This window comes from Gigantopelta aegis, chromosome 2 (genome assembly GCF_016097555.1).
Source record: "Gigantopelta aegis isolate Gae_Host chromosome 2, Gae_host_genome, whole genome shotgun sequence".
Taxonomy (NCBI): domain Eukaryota; kingdom Metazoa; phylum Mollusca; class Gastropoda; order Neomphalida; family Peltospiridae; genus Gigantopelta; species Gigantopelta aegis.
Window position 1 is genome coordinate 28,741,442 of NC_054700.1, and position 23,047 is coordinate 28,764,488.

Genomic DNA, 23,047 nt, shown 5'->3' on the forward strand with positions numbered 1-23,047 from the left:
TGTGACCTGACTTACGTGACTAACCCGTGAGCATTCATATACTTACATTTGCGAGTTTGTCGAATGAAGCAAAGAGCTCATTAAGAACTTTTATAAGTTCAGCAGCCGTGCAGTTTGAAGATATTGCAGTGAATCCGACAATATCGGCAAACAGGATGCTGAGCCGATGAGAAAAATAACAATATAGTCATATGATTATTTCAAACGGTATGGACGACAAGTAAAGTTCAACTGATTGAAAATATTTCATTAAACAATTCGCCAAAACAAAGGATCTAGAGGAAGCATGTCTATTGAGCATTTATTTTTTCGCATTTGGCTTGGCATAGACAAACTGAATGTGATTTTGTAAGGTAGAAAATTTGGACTTTTCTCAAAGACTTTCTGTCACATTTTGGGCATTTTCTGGGCTGCGTTCAACCAGACCGAGCGGAAAACCGTCCGCTAGACTGGTATATGCGCTTCACGGTAAACCAGATGGCAACGTTGGGAACCAACGAAATAGTTCGCGAACGTTAGCAAAACATTTGTTGGCTGAACTTGGGGAAGATGTAATGCTTTAAACAAATCCCTTGAACCTGAACTTTAATTTTTTTTAAATAAATTAGTATTATTATGTTTTAAAGGGACATTCCTGAGTTTACTGCAATTTTGAAGATGTTATCGACTAACAGAGACTTTTTAACGATTGTAATATATTTTTTTGCGTAATATATTAGTGGCTATATATTAAACGCGTTTCTGATCGTTCTAATATTTGTACTAAGTTACATTTCATTGTATTTTCTAAAATATATTTTTTCGTACGTACGAAATTATTTGAAGACAAAATCCAGTTTGGGCTTCTTACAAATATTAAGACGACCAGAAACACATTAAATATACAGACAGTGATATTCTAAACAAGAAAATATATTTAATATGCAAGTTTAATCGTAGAAATATTTTATTCGTTGGAAAATCTTACAATGTAGCAAACTCAGGAATGTCCCTTTAATTTGTTTTAGTTATTTTATTCCCCTCACTGGCACCACATGGTCTCGATTATTTGTGTTTCTCGTTCCAGCCAATGCACCACGACTGGTAGATTCAAAGTTCCTGGTATGTGCTATCCTGTCTCTGGAATGGTGCATATAAAAGATCCCTTGCTACTAAATGGATACATGTAGCGGGTTTCCTCTCTAAGACTATATGTAAAAAAGACAAACCATTTGACATCCAATAGCCGATGATTAATAGATCGATGTGCTCTAGTGGTTTCGTTAAATAAAAAACAAAATTTAAAAAATCAATTTAGTTATTTGTTTCAGTTCAAATATAATATAAATTTTAATTATTTTCTTGAGTTTCCTGATCTTCCGCCTGGAGCTATATCTATTAAATGGACATTCATGAGTTTGCTACATTGTAAGATGTTTCAGACTAATAAAATAGTTCTACGATTAAACTTACATATTAAATATATGTTCTTCTTTAGAATATCAGTGTCTGTATATTCAATGTGTTTCTGGTCGTCTTAATATTTGTAAGAAACCCAAACTGGATTTTTTTTTAGGAAATAAAATTAAAATTAACCCATTAAAAATATTAGAACGATCAGAAACACGTTTAATATATAGCCACTAATATTGTAAACAACAAAATATATTTAATATGTAAGTTTAATCGTACAAACATTTTATTAGTCGATAATATCTTTAAAAATTGCAGCAAACTCAGGAATGTCCCTTTAACCATTGCAGAAATCATTGTGCTATTCCATTTTGGGGATATTTATTATTTTTATCATCATCATCATCATCATTCGGCTATATCCATGAACACATAGCTTTAAATTTGAAAGTAAATTTGTCTCGGAGAATGGCTTGTCACATTGCAGCTTTAACGTTCTCAACATCTACGATAATGGCAGGATTCTTCCTAATTACCTCCACGTGTGTTCTACTCTGAAGATCTACGTTAATGGCAGTTATCTTCCTAATTACCTCCACGTGTGTTCTACCGGAAAGAAACCAGGTGAATACAATGACCAAGCCAGCATGTTAACACGCAGCTGCCTCGGAATATCCTAAATACTGGAAGCTACAGGGGTGGTTACAATTTGCTTTTATAAATCTGTACGGCAAAAGCGTAATACGTGACAACAGCCAGAGCTCAGTTTCACAAAACATCGTAAGCCTAATTTTGCACGTAAACGTAAATCTAAGACTAAACCACAGTTCTTATTACTATTATAGTTCAACAAATATAGTTAGAAGAAAACATATTTCATTTTCTTTTGACTTTAAAATACTCCATCTTCCGTAATGATGTAATTTTCTGTTTAAAGTAGGTGCCAAACATGTTTAAACGCACGGCCAGTATAACTGCTAGTAGCAGACGTAAACTTACGATGTTTCGTGAAATAGGCCCCTGGGCTCAATTTCACAAAACATCGTAAGCCTAGTTTTGCACGTAAACGTAAATGTACGACTAAATCACAGTTTTTGTTACTATTAACAATAAACCAAATTTAGTTTAAAATACACATATTTCGTTTTCTTTTGTTAATAAAATGCTCCATCTTCCGTAATTGATATCATTTTCTGCGTGAAATAGATTCTAAACACGTGTAAATGTATAACCGGTTTAACCGGTCACAGACGTAAATTTACGATGTTTTGTGAAATTGGCTCCAGGAATCTTTATCTAGTGTCTCGTCTATATGATGACAGCCACTCCCGAGATCCTTTACTGGAGATTTCATCCTTCTTGCTTTGCCATAAAGAAGACTGCCACTTCTAAACTAGTTTACTAAATCCTAACTTGCACCGGATAGGAAGGAAGGAAGGAAATGTTTTATTTAACGACGCACTCAACAAATTTTATTTACAGTTATATGGCGTCGGACATATGGTTAAGGATCACACAGATATTGAGAGATGAAACCCGCTGTCGACACTTCGTGGGCTACTTTATCGATTAGCAGCATGGATCTTTTATATGCACCATCCCACAGACAGGATAGTACATACCACGGCCTTTGTTATACCGGTTGTGGACAACTGGCTGAAACGAGATATAGCCAAATGGGCTCATCGACGGGAATCGACCCTAGATCGATCGCGCATCAGGCGAGCACTATTTCACTGAGCTACGTCTCGCCTCTGCATCGGATAGAGCTCATTCGAATGAGTACAACTGTGATCACATGCACTAATGAATCAATGTCAAAACAGTGATGATATCAGGTGTTCGTAAAAGGTGGACATGTCCTGCAACACAGGCGACACTCCTTATGAGTACTGACATCACAGCTCTTAAAGTTTGTTTTGTTTGTTTTGTTTAACGACACCACTGGAGCACATTGATTAATTAATCATCGGCTATTGGATGTCAAACATTTGGTAATTCTGACAGTCATCCGAGGAAAGCCGCTACATTTTTCCTAATGCAGCAAGGGATATTTTATATGCACCATCCCACAGACAGGATAGCACATACCACGGCATTTGATATACCAGTCGTGGTGCCACAGCTCTTAAGTCTGTCACTTCATCTAAAACAATGAACACATAATAAATGTGCAAGAGTTTTACCAAACAGATGGGAAAGTATACACAAGCATCAAGGCTGATGTGATCAGTGATTCAACGTATTTAGTAGGAATAGCATCTAAATGTCTATCATAAAAATATTTGAATGCCACCTATGTACAGGTTACCACAAATTACAGACCTGAGGCCTAATTCACAAAGGTCTCTTAGGCTCTGTTAGACAACAAAGCATCCTCTTTGCAAGTCTTTCAGCATTGTACTGCGAGATCGCGAAATTAATGAATTAAGCCCCAGATAACCTACGGCTTGTGACAAATTTGTTAAGTCTACAATTATTACTCGTACTACAAAATCCCTTAGCAGATACACTGACACTTTATTATTCATACATATCACTGTTCTCATTGTATTGATACTTGCAGGTGTATTTGAAAGAGAGAAAAATCACACCAACGACTGATCGAAAGTTAGGGGTTACTTATTGCGCAGTAAGATTTTGTGAAGAACGAAATACCGTTCTCGACTTTCGTTACATTTGGTAACCTTTCAGTAACGTAATGTCCATTCTCAACTTTTGTTACATGTGGTGACCTTCCAGTAACGCAATGTCCGTTCTCAACTTTCGTTACATGTGGTGACCTTCCAGTAACGTAATGTCCATTCTCGACTTTCGTTACATGTGGTAACCTCCCAGTAACGCAATGTCCATTCTCGACTTTCGTTACATGTGGTAACCTCCCAGTAACGCAATGTTCCGTTCTCGACTTTCGTTACATGTGGTAACCTCCCAGTAACGCAATGTCCGTTCTCGACTTTCGTTACATGTGGTAACCTTCCAGTAACGCAATGTCCGTTCTCGACTTTCGTTACATGTGGTAACCTCCCAGTAACGCAATATCCATTCTCGACTTTCGTTACATGTGGTAACCTCCCAGTAACGCAATGTCCATTCTCGACTTTCGTTACATGTGGTAACCTCCCAGTAACGCAATGTCCGTTCTCGACTTTCGTTACGTGTGGTGACCTCCCAGAAACGTAATGTCCGTTCTCGACTTATTCTGATACCTGATTTTGTGTAGGAAGATAGGCTTCGAAATAAAGTAACTTTATACTTCTACCACCCGGGTAATTAACTCAGTCCTCGAACTGATCTTCTGACACTGTAGTTTAACACAATCACGATGGATGTTACCTTAACTAATGCATGAACAAACATACGCATGTAGCTTGTGATCTATAAATTACTGTAATGTTTTGCATTAAACAGACTGAAAGAAAGAAAGAAGTGTTTTATTTAACGACGCACTCAACACATTTTATTTACGGTTATATGGCGTCAGACATATGGTTAAGGACCACACATATTTTTAAAGAGGAAACCCGCTGTCGCCACATAGGCTACTCTTTTACGACAGGCAGCAAGGGATCTTTTATTTGCGCTTCCCACAGGCAGGATAGCACAAACCATCGCCTTTGTTGAACCAGTTATGGATCACTGGTCGGTGCAAGTGGTTTACACCTACCCATTGAGCCTTGCGGAGCACTCACTCAGGGTTTGGAGTCGGTATCTGGATTAAAAATCCCATGCCTCGACTGGGATCCGAACCCAGTACCTACCAGCCTGTAGACCGATGGCCTGCCACGATAAACAGACTGACGCTACTAGCAACCTTACTCAGAAATACTTTCAATTTGTCAGTAATTACGTTTTGTTTCCTTATCTTCAAATGTCATTTGTGCGATAGGTTGACAATCGCCCACATGCCTCGGTGGTGTCGTGGTTAAGCAATCGGAAACAAGGCTGGTAGGTACTGGGTTCGCACTACCACTACACCTTCTTCTCTCTCACTAATCACTAACAACTAACCCACTGTCCTGGGAAAACAGCCCAGGTAGCTGATGTGTGTGCCTAGGACAGCGTGCTTGAACCTCAACTGGATATAAGCACAAACATAAGTTGAAATGAATGGCAATCGACTAGTGTTTTGCGACGTGGGATTTGCCTCGAACATTCAAACTATGATGAGCCGAACATGTTAATTAACCATTGCTGATAGGCTTATGGGTTTTAATCAGAAAGTAATAAAGCTGACATGATTAGATGGAGACCAGTGGCGTAGCGAGGGTGGGGGTCACGGGGCAGTACTTTTTTTTTTTTTTTTTTTTTTTTACAGTATTACATTTTTTTTTTAAATCATACATATATACGTAGGGTTTCCCCCCAATAGTGCGTCGTCCCCCCCCCCCCCCCCCCCATATTAAATCCTGGCTACGCCAGTGATGAAGACAGGCAGCACAAAGGCTGTCATGAGTAGCATAGATTACACTTCAACAAACAAACAAGCAAACTTAAAATAAAAATAAAAATAAAATAACAAGAATGAAAAAATACCAACGTTTAACGGTTAAAGAAGTGAAAGAGATCTTTTGAAGAGAATGCCACTATGGTTTAATGTTTACAAAATGTTACATACGTTTTTCGTTACTTAGTTAATTACTTGCCACGATGTGAACCTTTAAGCGAAATGTCGGGGTCAATCTGAGAGCCAGAGACGTGGTTGCGCGAGAGATCGAGAATCGCACAACAAACTAAAACAAGCAAAAACAAGTGATGCCTCTTAGCCAATACAAAACGTATTTGAAACATTCATTTTATAAGTTGATAATCTGGTATAAAATCGTGAGTTATTTGTTTTCAAACAGAAAGACCAACATGGAACTTGAGAATTGAATACAAAATACACAGAGATCCATGCTTATACACCAGACCACCAAGTGGTTCTTATTTGAATTGTGATGTCGCGTTAGGATATGGTGCTGACATAACCCTTGCAATTCCCCCAGGCAATCGGCAATGCCGTGGAGATTGCCATGGCGTTTTTAATTCCACATGGCACTTATTTGCCTTGGGCTATATTCAGGGTGGGTTTTTTCAATGGCATGGTTTGTTTTTCTTGGGGGTTTTCTTGTTTGTTTTGTCTTTGGGGTTTTTTTTGTGGTTTTTTGTTGTGTTTTTTTTGTTGTTGTTTTTTTTCTTCTTCTTTTTTTTTTGGGGGGGGGGGTTGATGCTGCAATGTACTTTTCTTGCTTGCAGGGGTTGTGACAACAAGGGAAAATTATCCAGTAACTATATAGCTAGTTTCCATTATCCATGGAGAGTTATCTAGAATGCAGTGACCTAGCTAAGATCACATTATAGGTAGTACTGAAACAAATAACTTCCAGCAAGGTCAAAGTTGGAGGTGCACCCAACATTTTGTCCCCTGCGCGTGCTGTAACCTCGTCGTGGTGCAGGGGTGTAACATTCTCTTTGAGAATGGCCAATACAGCACAATTCAAACATTTTAGTAAAAGTCAGTATCTATCTGTGATATTTGTATTTTTGCACAGTTCTTTACACTGTTTTTATTTAAATCTTGAATTTTTATATTGATGTTGATCATCACTTTATTTGTTTACATTACCATAGTTTGACGCCCAATAGCCGATGTATTTTTCGTGCTGGGGTGTCGTTAAATATTCATTCATTCCAACATTTTGCATAGCAGTTAATACCACAATTCCTGTGATTGGTGATAAATGTGAGTGTTGGTTATACAAAAAAAAAAAATGTTTTATCTGGGCAAAATATGTATGCAATTTTATTTCATCTAGTACCACTGTTTCAAGTATCTGTGTGCTTGAAACATGTATGTACCTGTAAAAACAAAAGTACTCAAATTTTGTGCGGAACTAGTGTAGTCATAGACGCTACCTGTTATCTCTGAAATGAGCAGCTTGACCCCCATTTTTTCTGATTCACCTTAAGGGTGACGGATGGTAGTATTTATATCCGTGGTTTTTATGTCAAATAACCACAAACAGTGCACTACTTGAATAATGACAACTATCTGTCTAAATTGGGAAACACGAGGGAAGCGCCAGGTTACTAACCAGGTAGGAGTTTCCAGCCACATATGTTACTATTGTCGTCTTTGGGATTTGGTTTGGTGGTATACACCTTGTAATAGTTAGAATTAGAATGATGATTACGTAACGTCACCGTGACGAGTACGCTGCGCTGTGTGGTAATTACTGAACGTCACCCCGATCAGCACGCTGCGCTGTTTGGTTATTACGTAACGTCACCGTGACGAGTATGCTGCGCTGATTGGTAATTACGTAACGTTACGTAACCTGGTTAGTAACCTGGCGCTTCCCTCGTGTTTCCCAATTTAGACAGATAGTTGTCATTATTCAAGTAGTGCACTGTTTGTGGTTATCAGACCGACAGCAACAGTACCGACATCGGTGATGTACACTCTAAGCCATCGTTTCTTTTCTTTCTTCTTTTTAAAATAATTTTAAAGATTGTTTTGCTTAACAACACCACTAAAGCACACTGATTTATTAAGTATCGGCTTTGGATGTCAATCATTTTGGTACTTCTGATATATAGTCTTAGAGAGAAAACCCGCTACATTTTTGCATTACAAGCAGAAATGTTTTATATGCATCACCCCACACTGTGGGGACCGACAGACAGGATAGTACATATTACAGTCTTTGATATAGCAATGGGTCCACCGACGGGGTACTTTACTGTGTTACGTCCCGCCCCGCCGCTACCGTTAAAGGGACATTCCCGAGTTTGCTGCATTGTAAGATGTTTCCGACTAATAAAATATTTCTACGATTAAACGTACATATTAAATATATTTTCTTGTTTAGGATATCAGTGTCTGTATATTCAATGTGTTTCTAGTCGTCTTAATATTTGTAAGAAGCCCAAACTGGATTTTGTCTTCAAATAATTTCGTACTTACGAAAAAATATATTTGAGGAAATAAAATGAAATTTAACCTAGTACAAATATTAGAACGATCAGAAACACGTTTAATATACAGCCACTAATGTTTTATGCAGAAAAATATATTTGATATGTAATTACAGTCGTTAGAAAGTCTCTGTTATTCGATAACATCTTAAAAATTGCAGCTAACTCGGGAATGTCCCTTTAAGGCTACTATGTTTTGGGTTCGTATCTCAATACGTGGGCGGGATTTAACTCAGTCGGTTGAGCGCTCGCCTGAGGAGCTTGCGTCGCAGGATCGAACCACCTCGGTGGATCCGTTTAACTGATTTGGGGTTTTTTCTCGTTCCAACTAGGGCACTACAACTGGTCAAATGCCGTGGTATGTGCTTTCCTGTCTGTGGGAAAGTGCATAAAAAGTGTCCCTTGCTGCATCATGGAAAATGTAGCGGGTTTCCTCTGTTGACTATGAGTCAGAAATACCTAATGTTTGACATCCAATAGTCGATGATTAATTAATCAATGTGCTCTGGTGGTGTCGTTAAACAAAATAAACAAAAGTATCTCAATACACAGCCCAGTGTGGAAGTACCGGCCACTTAAACTGACGTCTCTCTCTCACTATACATAGCCTTAGTAACCAGAGGTGGTATCATTAGAACTGAGGGGCGGGGCGTACCCCTGTGGTAAAGCGTTTGCCTTAATCGCGATCGGTTTGGGATCGATCCCCGTCGGTGGACCCATTTTGGCTATTTCTCGTTCCAGCCTGTGCACCAAGACTGGTATATCAAAGGTCGTGGTTTGTGCTATCCTATGTGAGATGGTGCATATAAAATATCCCTTGCCACTAATGGAAAAATGTAGCGGGTTTCCTCTCTAAGACTGTCAAAATTACCAAATGTTTGACATCCAGCAGCCGGTGATTAATAAATCGGTGTGCTCCAGTGGTGTCGTTAAACAAAAATAACTTTAATATAGGTTTCCTGTATCACGATCACCGTCAACCGGTTTAAAAGAAGGCTAGAGGCTTCTTTAAAACCGTTTGACTGTATTGTAAACAATATGTTATGATACGTATCGTGAAAGTAAAGACAATTATGCATAATACACGCTGAAATTTATTATTGAAACATATTATCCATTCAGTACAAACAACCTTATTTAATAATGCAAGGCTCTTCCTATTATCACATCTTTAAGAACAGTTAAGACAACCAATTGAATCTAAGAGATCGGGCTTTTCGCTCGCCACTGCACACGCGCCGCGCACCTCCATATTATTAACAGCGACAATATTATGGCAATGATTACCTCGTGGCGATATTACCTGACGTTTTCGTGACGAGTCATGTAGATCTTTCTGAACTGGCCGTCCACAACGGAACCCAAGTCACCCAACATCTCGTCAGCTACGTGTTTTGGCAACACAGACAGAAGTAACTCTTCCTAAAATCGAAGTGACAGCATCAAAACAGACAGAAGTAACTCTTCCTAAAATCAAAATGACGGCATCAAAACAGACAGAAGTAACTCTTCCTAAAATCAAAGTGACACCATCAAAACAGACAGAAGTAACTCTTCCTAAAATCAAAGTGACACCATCAAAATAGACAGCACTAACTCCTACTAAAATTAATTTGACATTATCAAAACCGACATAACTAACTCCTACTAAAATCAAAATGACACCATCAAAATAGACAGAACTAACTCCTACTAAAATCAAATTGACACGACCAAAGCAGACAGAACTAATGCCTACTAAAATCAAATTGACACAATCAAAACAGACAGAACTAACTCCATTATTAATTCGCCAAAAATGTGTTTTAAAATCCACGTGCCCTTTATAGATCATCTGCCAATCCACAGTGAGTTTGAACGGCTCAAATTGGAAGTGTAAGACAACTCTATCGACTTATTTCTTATTAATAACTAATAAAAAGCCACTTCCTGACAAGTGAGATTATGTCCGTAACTGCCTGAAACGATCTTGAATATTATTAGGTAAATAAACAAAATGTATTAAATTAGTCAATGATAGTATCCAAATCACTATGGTGTCAAGGCGTTTCCATTGAGACCTTGTACATTTACAGCTATTAAAACAAGTACATGATGAACCTCAATGAACTATCGACCTTAATATAATTAATTTAATACATATGTACCAAATCAGAGTTATCTTATATGGACTCGTACGTACGTGTTGCTTGTATTCCTTCTCGATAATGACCTTCACCTTGAGAGATGACTTTGCCTCGAGGAAGGAGAGTCGTTGCTTGTGGTCGGCGAAGAGAAAGGAATGGACGCCCAGGACCCCGGCTGCTAGGAATATCAGGCTGTTGGCAGCCACCTGGAACACAATCAAAAACGTCGTCACCGGTCGGGGGTGAAGGTTACACACCACCATTAATTACTCCATGCAGTTGAATCTAATTTCTATCTCAGCATACATTCTGTGAAAAATACTATCGAGAGGGTTATGAGTAACTAATTTTAGAGAGTCCTCTCAATTGACAAGTACTGTGTAAAAAATAAATCAACATAGGTCGACCACGAAATTTTTCAGTTAACAGCCCCCATGCCTGAGCCCTGCCTCGTGTCACTGTCATACAAGTAGCACTATAACATGTGTACAGTTGTTATCAGTTAGTACTACATATATCAACTAACTTCAAATTAATGGGTTATTTAAATTCTACATAGGTTAACATGTAATCATCAAAGAAAGATTTCAAAACGTTGTGTAGTATTTTTATGAGGAACTATTCCCTAAACCGGACTATATTAGGTAACGACACGTTAAATGGTGGTGAGTTGTCTGAGCGACCGCTTACCATTCAAGGATTACATACGCACATGGGACTACTCAAATGTCAAACATTTGGTCATTCAAAGGAAACCCGCTACATCTTTCCTAATGCAGCAAGTCGTACAACTACTAATCAATATTACATGTCTATCCACAAAGTATTTATTTATTTATTTATTTATTTATTTATTTGTCTTATTATTATTATTATTTTTTTTTTTTTTTTTTTTTCACTATCATTTGTATCAGATACATACAACTTCACTTGAAATAATATCTGATATTTACGAAGTTTTAAAACATATATTTATATGTAGTGCCGTGACCTTATTAATTATTTTATTTATCTTATTTTATTATATTTCTTTCTTTCTTTCTTTTATTTACTGTTCACTATCACTTATATCAGTCACATATAACTTCATTTGAAATATTTGGTACTGACGGAGGTTAATTTGTTTTTTATTATTATTTACATGTATTTTTATTTTTTAAATTTATTATTCAATTTATTTTCTTTATGTATTTGATTCTTTATTTATTTACACTCCACCATCATTTATATTAGTCATATACAACTTCATATGAAATATCTGGTATTTACGAAGTTTTAGAAATATTTATTTATTTATTTATTAGGCCCTATTTCTTCTTTTTCATTCACTGTTTTAATTATTTCGGCTTAAATTCAGGCTTTGTTTATAATAAAGAGACTATCCTGAGTTTGTAACCATATTATTAAGCTGTCGGCTAGTCTAAGCTACATGTTTCTTAGGCTTCGAATATAAATAGCTGTATTTTCAGTACAATTACATTTCAGGTCGGTAGCAACCGAGAAGCCGGGGGGGGTGGGGGGGGGGGGGGGGGGGGGGAGCACTGTAGCCTCACTTTTATAAACCCGGTGTAATAGCCCAAAATATACCCCCGCCAAACTATACCCGGGGTATAAACTGGACTAGCCCAGAATATACCCCGGGGTATAAAACAGGCTAGCCCAGAATATACCTCTCTAGTCTGTATTTCAATGTCCAGGGCCCGTGCTTAGAAAACTTAAAGTCTAGACTTTAATAAAGTCCAGACTTTAACCTAATGCTATTTGAATGGCGTTGCCATGACATTAAAGCCTGGACTTTATTAAAGTCTAGACTTTACGGTTTATAAGCACGGGCCCAGATGTTTTTAACCCATCATAATTTATATATTTTGGGCTAGAGAATATCGAAATATCTTCTAAAATGACTAATCTGTGTTTTATTTTTATGAAAGCAATAGTTGCTTTTCTTTTAAAGCGTTTATTATTATTATTATTTATTTATTTATTTTGTATACAGGTTAGTAATAAAAAAATGAGTGTTAGGGTTAGGGGTATAAAACAGGCTAGCCCACTTAACCCGGGGTATAGTTTGGCGGGGGGGGGGGGGGTATATTTTGGGCTGTTACACCGGTTTAAAACATGGCTTATGCCCCCCTCCCACCAACTAGACTGTGTCCCTCCACTACAGATTGTGCCCACCCCCTCCAACTCCAGATATCGTTCCTACTGGCCTGATTCTAATGTTTTATAGTACCGTAGCTCAAATTTCATATGTATCATTTAATTTTATTCCAGATATCGAACACAATTTTAAATAACTGAGTGAAAAGAAATCCCGACAAGAATCCTGGATGTATTTATCCGTATAATGCTTTATAAATATTTAAATCATGTTAAATACGATAAATACGGTATCTGCATGCATACATATACGCGCGCGCACGCACATACATTAATATTAGTTCAGCCTATATCCGATATTTTTTGTGTACGGATCCGGACTGATGGTTTCTTGGGCGTTAACAACAATATATTTTTTATTTCGTGATAAGCAATAATTCACAAATGTCTCCAATAAGTCTTTGTTGGATGTCGACAGAATTTTCGGGTTCCTTATATTGATAGAATAATTAATCTTGGAGATATTCACATTCCTATTGCTTGGCCTCCCATTGTCTATGCCCCCCAACTTGTACACATGGCTACTTTTGCGAGATATCGCGTGAGTTCACGGTTAGCGTCCACGAGTTGCTCGGCGACACGGACATGCGCAGTGGAATGTGAAAGAGGTCTATTGATTTGTACCACTTTGTATAAGTTAAGTGCATCTGAGTTTGCATGTGTCCAATAGATGTCTATACAATACTGATTCACAGATAGCAACAGTGTACTTCCTGCTTTCAAGCCAATACCATATGAATATTAATAACTGGAAATCTTTCCATCCCTAATTAATATGTTGAGAATAAACATTAATTAGTGCTTGTTTATTTTCAGAGCGACGAAACTATTTTACAAGGAGAAAGAAAGAAAGAAGTGTTTTATTTAACGATGCACTCAACACATTTTATTTACGGTTATATGGCATCAGAAATATGGTTAAGGACCACACATTTTTTTTTTTAGAGGAAACCCGCTGTCGCCACATAGGCTACTCTTTTACGACAGGCAGCAAGGGATCTTTTATTTGCGCTTCCCACAGGCAGGATAGCACAAACCATGGCCTTTGTTGAACCAGTTATGGATCACTGGTTGGTGCAAGTGGTTTACACCTACCCACTGAGCCTTGCGGAGCACTCACTCAGGGTTTGGAGTCGGTATCTGGATTAAAAATCCCATGCCTCGACTTGGATCCAAACCCAGTACCTACCAGCCTGTTGACCGATGGCCTAACCACTACGCCACCGAGGCCGGTTTTACAAGGAGATTAATTTGAAATAAGTAAAACGTTCATACGCCTGTGCACGCTTTGTATAAGTATGTACGACTCCGCGATGGCATATACCACTAGTATGTGTACCCGTTATAAAAAAAAAAGATAACAGATGCTTGCAAAGTTACTAGAATTTAATAAACTGTATTAATATATAAAACAATATATTAGAAGTGAGCAAAGTCCACAATGTCATTCAATTTTCAACTTTAATCAAGGGAGTCGGTATGGTCGGGGCCATGTGCGATTTTATGACGTTTGGGTTCTCTCTGAAATGCAGAGCAACTGTTTTCCCAAAAGTTAATATTTATGGTGCCACCATAAATTGGTGCTGAAAAGATTGATGTTAGATGACTAAGAGGTGCAGAAAGTGTAGTGGAAGAATTCATGTTGGTTTTTGTTGACTGAATTTCTAAATGATGTTGAAGAGACTATTGATCTAATGTCGTGCGACTAAGGATGTGGCTGATTTCACGGTGTTGTGGTGTGGATATGTGACTAATTATTTATACTTTGTATGTTTTTGTGTCCTGAAATTTGCATGATGTGTGTAGGGGGGATTGGGGGTTTTCGGAAAGCTTTTGAACTAAATATTTGCCTGCAGAGTGGTTAGTGTACTTTTTACTGGGTGGGAGGTGATGATGTCTTTCTTTCGGGGCTTAGTTCGTTGATAGAAGCAGCTTTGTCTTTGGCAATATTCTTATCATCCAAAGCCACGAAATGGTTGGGAATCCAGGTAAGAGATTCGTTGCCACTTACAAACTTTCCTTCAGTTCGTGTCCACATTATGTGTATGGGTTCAAGACCACGTTTCTTGCTGGCGATTCGTGGGCACAGTGTCGTATTCAACATACCAACACAAGCATCTAAAACTCCATTAATGGCTGGATATACAGAATGTATTTTACGCTGCAGAACTGCTGAAAGAGCCATCATGGTAAGTAATGAGGAATATCCACCTTCCTTTGCAGTCTTTACAAACAGTTTTCAAAGATGGTGGTGCGATGAGCTGGAAACCTTCAAACTGACTCTTTCTCTTACAATACAGGTTCATAATGATATGCAGTGTATCGAAGTTTATGTATTTTGTGCTTTGTGTGCGATAAGAATTTTTTACATAGAAGAAAGGAATGTATTATGGAAGGTATTCTAATTGAACCAGTCAATGAGTGTATAAAGTGGTATGTGAAATATATTATGGTAAAGATGTATGTAATACAAAGTGTTTATTATAGAAATCATTTATTTTATTTATTTTGTTTTACTTCACACGGAATGGTGGATCTATGACGTAATAATGTTTCTGTTTCTCATAAGGTGCGTCGCATGAACAGAAGAACTTATCCCGTGACGTCACATCACAGGCTCTTAGTCATGTAAGAGTTGCAGAGTGGTCGGAAGGATTCTTGGTGGACCCAGATGGTGGAGGTCTTAGTGGATGAAGAACTATGGCGAACTTTGTAGTTCGATGTTGAATTTCACAACGACCTGAGACGGGTAGCAAATACAGAAAAAAATTGATGTGTAAAACGGAAGAACTGTTGGTGCTCAGTGGACTGAGACATTTTTTTCTTTTTAATAATTTGTTGATAGACTGGGAACATGGAGAACTTGTTAATAAGATGGTAATTTACTTCCTTTCTGAACTGTGGAGGTGTGGGTAATTATTCATTGGATAATATGTGGTGAATTATCTTATGGACTGTGGGGGTTTGGTTGTCGTGAAAGGCTGAATACAATATTATGTGACAACATAATATTTATGATTATTGTGATTATGTGTGAATGGTGTATTGGGTCGTATGGAATGTATTGAATACTTGGTTGAAATATGGTTTGAAAGGGTGTGGTGTGGTGTGTTTTGTGTTTATTTATTTAAATGTGTTGTTGTAAATAAATATTGTTGTTTAAATGTTGGGTCGTGTTGTTCTTCGTAGTTGCTAGTACGTGACACACCCATACAGATAACCTCTCACTGACAAACCCATACAGACAACCTCTCACTCTTGACAAACCCATACAGACAACCTCTCACTGACACATATGGAGATAACCTCTCACCCTGATACATCTATACAGACAACGTGTCATTCGGACACACCCATACAGACAACCTCTCACTGATACATCTATACAGACAACCTCTCACTCTGATACATTCAAACAGACAACCTCTCACGCGGATACATCTATACAGATAACCTCTCGTTTGGATACATCTATACTGACAACCTCTCAATCTGATATATCTATATAAACAACCTCTCACTCTAATACATCTATACAAACAACCTCTCAATCGGATACATCTATACAGGCAACCTCTCACGCAGATACTTTTATACAGACAACCTCTCACGCTTATACATGTATACAGTCAACCTCTCTCTCGGATACATCTATAAAGACAACCTCTCACTCGGATACATCTATACAGACAACCTCTCAATCTGATATATCTATATAAACAACCTCTCACTCTAATACATCTTCTATACAGACAACCTCTCACTCTGGTACATCTATACAGACAACCTCTCACTCAGATACATTTATACAGACAGTGTCTCACTCTTATGCATGTATACAGACAGCGTCTCACTCTTATACATGTATACAGACAACCTCTCACTTGGATACATCTATAGAGACAACCTCTCACTCGGATGCATCTATACAGACAACCTCTCTCTCGGATACATCCATACGGAACCCGTCTCACTCTGATACATCTATAGAGACAACGTCTCACTCGAATACATATATACAGACAACCTCTCACTCTATTATTTATACACCCACACAGACAACCTCTCACTGACACACGCATACAGACAATGCAATTTAACCTAGTACAATTATTAGAACGATCAGAAACATGTTTAATATACAGCCATTAATATTTTATGCAGAAATTTTTTTGATATGCAATTACAATCGTTAAAGGGACATTCCTGAGTTTGCTGCATTGTAATATGTTTCCGACTAATAAAATATTTCTACGATTACTCTTGCATATTAAATATATTTTCTTGTTTAGAATATCAGTGGTTGTATATTCAATGTGTTTTTGGTCGTCTTAATATTTGCAAGAAGCCCAAACTGGATTTTGTCTTCAAATAATTTCGTACGTACGAAAAAATATATTTGAGGAAATAAAATCAAATTTAACCTAGTACAAATATTATAACGATCAGAAACACGTTTAACATACCGACACTAATATTTTATGCAGAAAAATATAGTTGATATGTAATTACAATCGTTAAAAAGTCTCTGTTAGTCGATAACGTCTTAGAAATTGCAACAAACTCAGGAATGTCCCTTTAAAAAGTCTTTGGTAGTCGATAACATCTTTAAAAATGCAGCAAACTCAGGAATGTCCTTTTAATACCGTGCTTCTATATGATGTATACAATGATACATATGAACAGTCTAGTTACCCAGCAATAATGATAAGAATAATGAATGACTAAACAATACATTATACACTATACATTAAACAAAAAAACTATTTATATTTATACGTGCTACAGTGACTTGCCACATACCATTTGCTGAAGGTTTCAGCTAACAAACTAGTTATTGCTGTATCCATGCCCCAACAGTTGTGCTACTGTTTCAAGATGGGCAACTGGGCAGTTGATAATATACATTAGCATTTTGCATAGCTGTTCATTGATTGAAATGCGGGCAACGCATCTATGAGTTTGTAAAAAAACAACAATGTGCCCTGTTATTTCGAGGTCAAGTTAATTAATAAGAAAATGTGTTTCATCCTCAACTGTGATGCTGCATAGTAATTCTGGGTTTGTTGGCAGTAGTTCCAGTCAGTGATCCACGACTGCTACATCAAATGCCTTAAATGTAGCTTATGTGCTATCCTGTCTATGGAATGGTGCATACAAAAGATCGCTTGCTAGTAATGAAAACACGTAGCGGGTTTCCTCTCTAAGACTATATGTCAAAATTACCAAATCTTTGACCTCCACTAGCCGATGATAAAAAAAAATCATTGTGCTCTAGTGATATTCTTAAAACAAAAACTGTAACTTTTTGTTGGCGGTAATTCAAAGGCTATTGTCGGTGTGACGGGACATGCTCTTATTTTGTTTGTTTTTTTCGCCTGTAGCGATGTTAATGGTTTTAGGGGGCTGTGTGCAGCGTGGTTACGTAATACCACCGCGCGACGGTGGTCGAGCTGTTCCCAATATGCACTTAAGACCAGGTGGGCTTTGTTACGTAATACCTCCGCGCGACCGTACCCCCCTAATACACACTTAGACCAGGTGTGGAGCCATGTGGCCAGTAGTTACGTAATACCTACGATAGTGCGGTTTTACGACCGTGATTTTTGGCGAACAAGGCGACAGTAAGTCTGGCCATCTAAGGAAAAATACCGTTGTGTCCCCAGGCGATATTCGCTGTCTCTCAGATTTTTTAATAAATAGATAGGATTTTAGAGATATCGGGAAGAAACATAGGAAGGCTCCCAGGGAACGTTGTCCGTCTGGACTGGTAAATATATTTTTCTCCTCTGTTGTATAACCTTGATGTGATTGATGTGACTTTAAATATTTTAATACTGTATTATACCAATATTATTTAGACAGTGTTTCCGGTAAACTGACGAAGTAAATTGTAGGCTTCTATGTTCTAAAAATATAAAGCTTAGCCGGTCATCCTAAAGGACCTAGGTAAACTGTATGTTATTGTCTTTATTGTGATAGGTACCAGTATTAATTCTGTATTACAAGGTTACTGAATGAGTAGTTAAGGGTTAATTAAAAATTAACCAAGTAGGAATAGAGTTGTAATTCCTTTATTAATTAAGTTCCCCTGGAAGCGTTTCTCGATTATCACACGTGTGGGTGTTGTGTCACGGTGAAGTGATTAGAATATTGTGTAAACTAGACACCTAGTGATTAACTAATTAAGTGATTAGTTCTGGGTTGTTATTATTATTGTTGTTAATTAATTAACTGCGGCAAATATATTTGTCAGCTTAAGGTTAATACAGATTCCAAAGTGTATTGTGTTTTGTTGTGTTTTCTAGTGAACTAACGTGCTATATATTATATATTTATATAAGATCGTATCTCTGATTATACCTAGAGACGAGCCACTCGGGTATACACTGCCCGATACAGAGAGATCTAATAGATATACAGTTAGGAGAGATATTTGGATAATCGTGTTTTATTCAGTTACGGGTATTATAGGATCCCCGTGACAGTCGGTATTTATCGGTTGTTGTCGGTATTTGTCGGGTTGTTGTCGGTATTTGTCGGTTGTTGTCGGTAATTAGTACGATACCAGTGTGGTGATAATTGATTCAAGATTCTGGGAACCTAATTGGCCGAATTGCCATAGTTTGTCAATATCGTGTCGTCGGTAAGAGCGTGTGCACGGTGTGGTAAGTAACCCATTCCTTCAGATTTTGCTGTTTTTTGTTTGGTTTTTGAGGACTGTTTAATTTGGCGAATGCCGTGCCAGTGATTAATGAAACACCGTAATTTTTTTCTATTTGAGATACCGTTCGAAACTTTCTAACATTTCTCTTAAGGACGACGGCTCATAATTTTCCAATCTAATTAAAATTAGCTCCACTATTTCATGTGGATCTAACAGCAGCCAGTTGGAGCTCATGTCCACCAATCAAAACCTTACTTGCAGAAAACATTCCGAATTATCCTGAGGGTATACGACATGTTTCGTGTGAATTACGAATGCCTTAAAACATGTTTTATTTTATAAAATAAATAATTTGTAATGTAAAACTGAAGACTGATTTAGTTTTTTTTAATTTTATAAATAAATAAATAATTTTTAATGTAAAATTGAAAACTGATAACCCACCCCGTACGTATTGGTATGGTTCGCTGTACTGCGGCCACTAAAATAGACTCGCCCGATATTTTTAGAATTTGTATGCTCCCAAATAACGTTATAAAAGGCGAAGTGTGATTGGTCAATATTTAAATTATTATTTACAGACGAAATGTTACCTGGACATTGGGGACTACACAGTGTTGTTAGTTTTAAATCACTGGCAGGATTCTGCAAGTAAGGTTTTGATTGGTGGACATGAGCTCCAACTGGCTGTCTTTAGATCCACATGTAATAGTGCAGCTAATTTTAATTAGATTGATAATTTTCCCCATTTTATTTTATTTTTTTACGTTTATAAAAAAAAAAATTAACAAAGAATGTCACATAGTTCAGTTTGATTGATGGATTCGATTGGTCGTGAATTGTCCTTTGTTGACATGAAATCTTGCAAACGTTTAATACTGTACATCGTCGTTTTGACGGGGGTGGGTTCAGATGCTTCCGAATAAAAATCATCCCAAAAGAGTTCGTCATACGTATCTTTCAGTTCAGTTGCGATCGGTAGGTTGTGTCTGGAGAGGCTATGTGAAGTAACCGTTTCGGCAACTTTGGTCAGTCGGTAATTGGCAACTTGCCGCATAATACCAGTGCTGGTTCTTATATTGTTCCTGTTGTACGAACCAAGTGGCTTCACGACTGAAGTCACCCGTCCACCATCTCGGCCATCAATTTTCACTAAGTCTTTAACCTTCTAAGGCCTGCGTTGCAAATTTGCAACAATACATTACGTAGCCTGTATTTATTATGTTTTTAATATTACATATAAAATATAAAGTGTCTGTATGCTAGAGGGAAGCACTATGTCAGTACTGTATTAATTTATTCATATATATAACAATAGGGGATGCTGTGAGTGTCCCCGACAAAATGGCCATTTTCAGCTTTTTTCTGAGTTGCAGCACCTGACTCTGTGATAAGGTAACTATATATTTTATTAATGTTTGCATGTAACTACACTTATGTTATACATACATAGGAAGAATATATCTTTAAATTACTACAATAATATGGCCATCTACTCTATATTAATAACTAAAAGTAATGTCTGAAAATTGTGTTGCAAATTTGCAACATATGTCGTGAAGTGCATCTTTTTTTTCTCATAATATTTCATAAATCCTAAACGTTATATGATGTATTAATATGACAACCCAAAACTATAAATACAAAATAATTATTTTTGATACAGCGAACGTAAACGTTTTAATGCCATGTAATTTATGAACGGAAGAAAGTAGTTCCGTTGATCAGCTGACAGAGGTCGTGACCTCTGAAGAAGCATATTCCACGGTGTCAAATACGATTTATCACTCACGGCTGTCTCCCACAATGCGGTGAAATAAATGGTATTTCTCCCATAATATTACTGTTTGTGTTTATATTTGTAAACTAAATCCAACATGAGTCCATTAATTGGCAAATGGAATTGACTAAGTATGTACATTATGACATATTTCCAGTTTAATACTTGTTTTCCCTTCGACTGCCATTGCTTTTGTATCAAATGTGTTTCAGACTTTGTCTTCAATAAGTTTGTACATGTATAAACAATTCCTGTTTAAGCTACTATAAAAATTAGGAAAACCAAAAACACAATGGACGTAAACATATTAATATTCTAAGCAAAAAAAAAAGTTATTAATATGCAATTGAATTAATTAAAAATCCGCTGTCGCCACTTCATGAGCTACCCATTTTCGATTAGCAGCAAGGGATCTTTTATATGCACCATACCACATACCACGGCCTTTGATATACCAGTCGTGGTGCATCACCGACGGGGATCGATCCCAGACCGACCGCGCATCAAGCGAGCGCTTTACCACTGGGTTACGTCCCACCCCAAAGTGCCTATAGAATACAAGGTGTTAAACGGAGAAGTAAGTTAGTTAATCTAGATTTCATATATGCTTCATGATTATGACAAAAACATGGCTTAATTAAAGTTCCCTCATATACTTATGATAGAATGTTGGCATCTTTGATTTATTCCTATCAATGTCCGACACCAAAGCTAATTAAACTTCGACAAGTCAAAATGGTTTAATTAAGGAATTTGCTATGCATGGTATTAATGCAGCTTTTCTTACCTCCTACAAACCTAAATTACTTTACTTCTTAATGTGAATAACTTAAAAGTAATACAAGGGCAAACTTTCAAATTCCATTCGACACCAAAACGAGTATTTTGAAATATGCCCACTTACACCGTAATTATTATCGTACACACTGACATAATTATGCCACTTCACACATATTCTGGGCATGCGCTGAGCAGTGTTGCACTTTTGCACAAAGTTTGTCTCTCGCTTCGCCTGCGCAATCGCCAGTAAAATGGCCTCAGACCACAATTAATTACCCTATATGTTTCTATATAGCGTTAGTGGCTATAACGTTTTTATTAATATCAGCAGGCCCGTGGAATTTTGTATGTATCTTTGCCTGCCTGGGGGAAACATACCCTGAAAAGGACAGCCAATGTTGTCCAGCTTTTTCTCCCAGGATATCGGTTTAAACAAACACACCTACTAAACCTGGCCGGAGTACACCCATTTTACACAAAAAACAATACTTTTGCAGGGGCCGGAATTACCACAAACAAGTTATACGTGTCAACAAGTTATACGTTTTAACAAACTACATGCTCTTCCCTGTCACTTCAGTCAAATAGTTGCCACTTCAAAGCTGTCTGCCATGAAATAATCACAGTCAAACAGCAAACTACATGCGCGGCCAAATTTCCGGATAACCAAATGGGAAGATAACTGTGATCTGTGGCCAAATATGGTATATTTTATAGAGCTCCGTATACGCGTTTGTAATAAAGCACGTACAAATTTCGCGAATATGAGATTACTTATTGTTTAACGAATGTGTATTTTGGTCTCTTCGAAGCGGTTCGCCAAAGCGAACGGAAAACATTGGCGTTTACTCAATCGTTAGCTCCTGTTTGCGATTCTTTCCTGGGTCTACATAGTACAATACCAAAACGAAATATTGATTCCACAAATAGAACAAAATGATGCCAAATAAAATACATTTCTAAAGCACACGATGATTTCTTAAATCGATATACCGGTAATATATAGGGAATAACTAGTTACTGTCTTAAGGTATCGGCTTTATCCTGCGACGGTTAGAATGACGAATTCGCATTCGTCATTCGACATGAGCAGGATAAAGCTGATATCTTAAAGGGACATTCCTGTAAGATTTTTCCGACCAATAAAATATTTCTACGCTTAAACTTACATATTAAATATAT

General features: G+C 37.3%; 1 protein-coding gene across 1 annotated transcript in view; it reads right to left on the minus strand.

Moving 5' to 3' along the window:
- Nucleotides 1-23,047, minus strand: part of LOC121388074 (adenylate cyclase type 3-like) — a 103,527-nt gene that overhangs the window by 47,758 nt on the left and 32,722 nt on the right. The window contains exons 4-6 of the mRNA XM_041519286.1: nucleotides 10,535-10,684; nucleotides 9,656-9,774; nucleotides 47-158 (exon numbers count right to left, since the gene is read on the minus strand). Of these exons, the coding sequence (XP_041375220.1) occupies nucleotides 47-158; nucleotides 9,656-9,774; nucleotides 10,535-10,684 (381 nt within the window). The remainder of the gene's footprint in view (nucleotides 1-46; nucleotides 159-9,655; nucleotides 9,775-10,534; nucleotides 10,685-23,047) is intronic.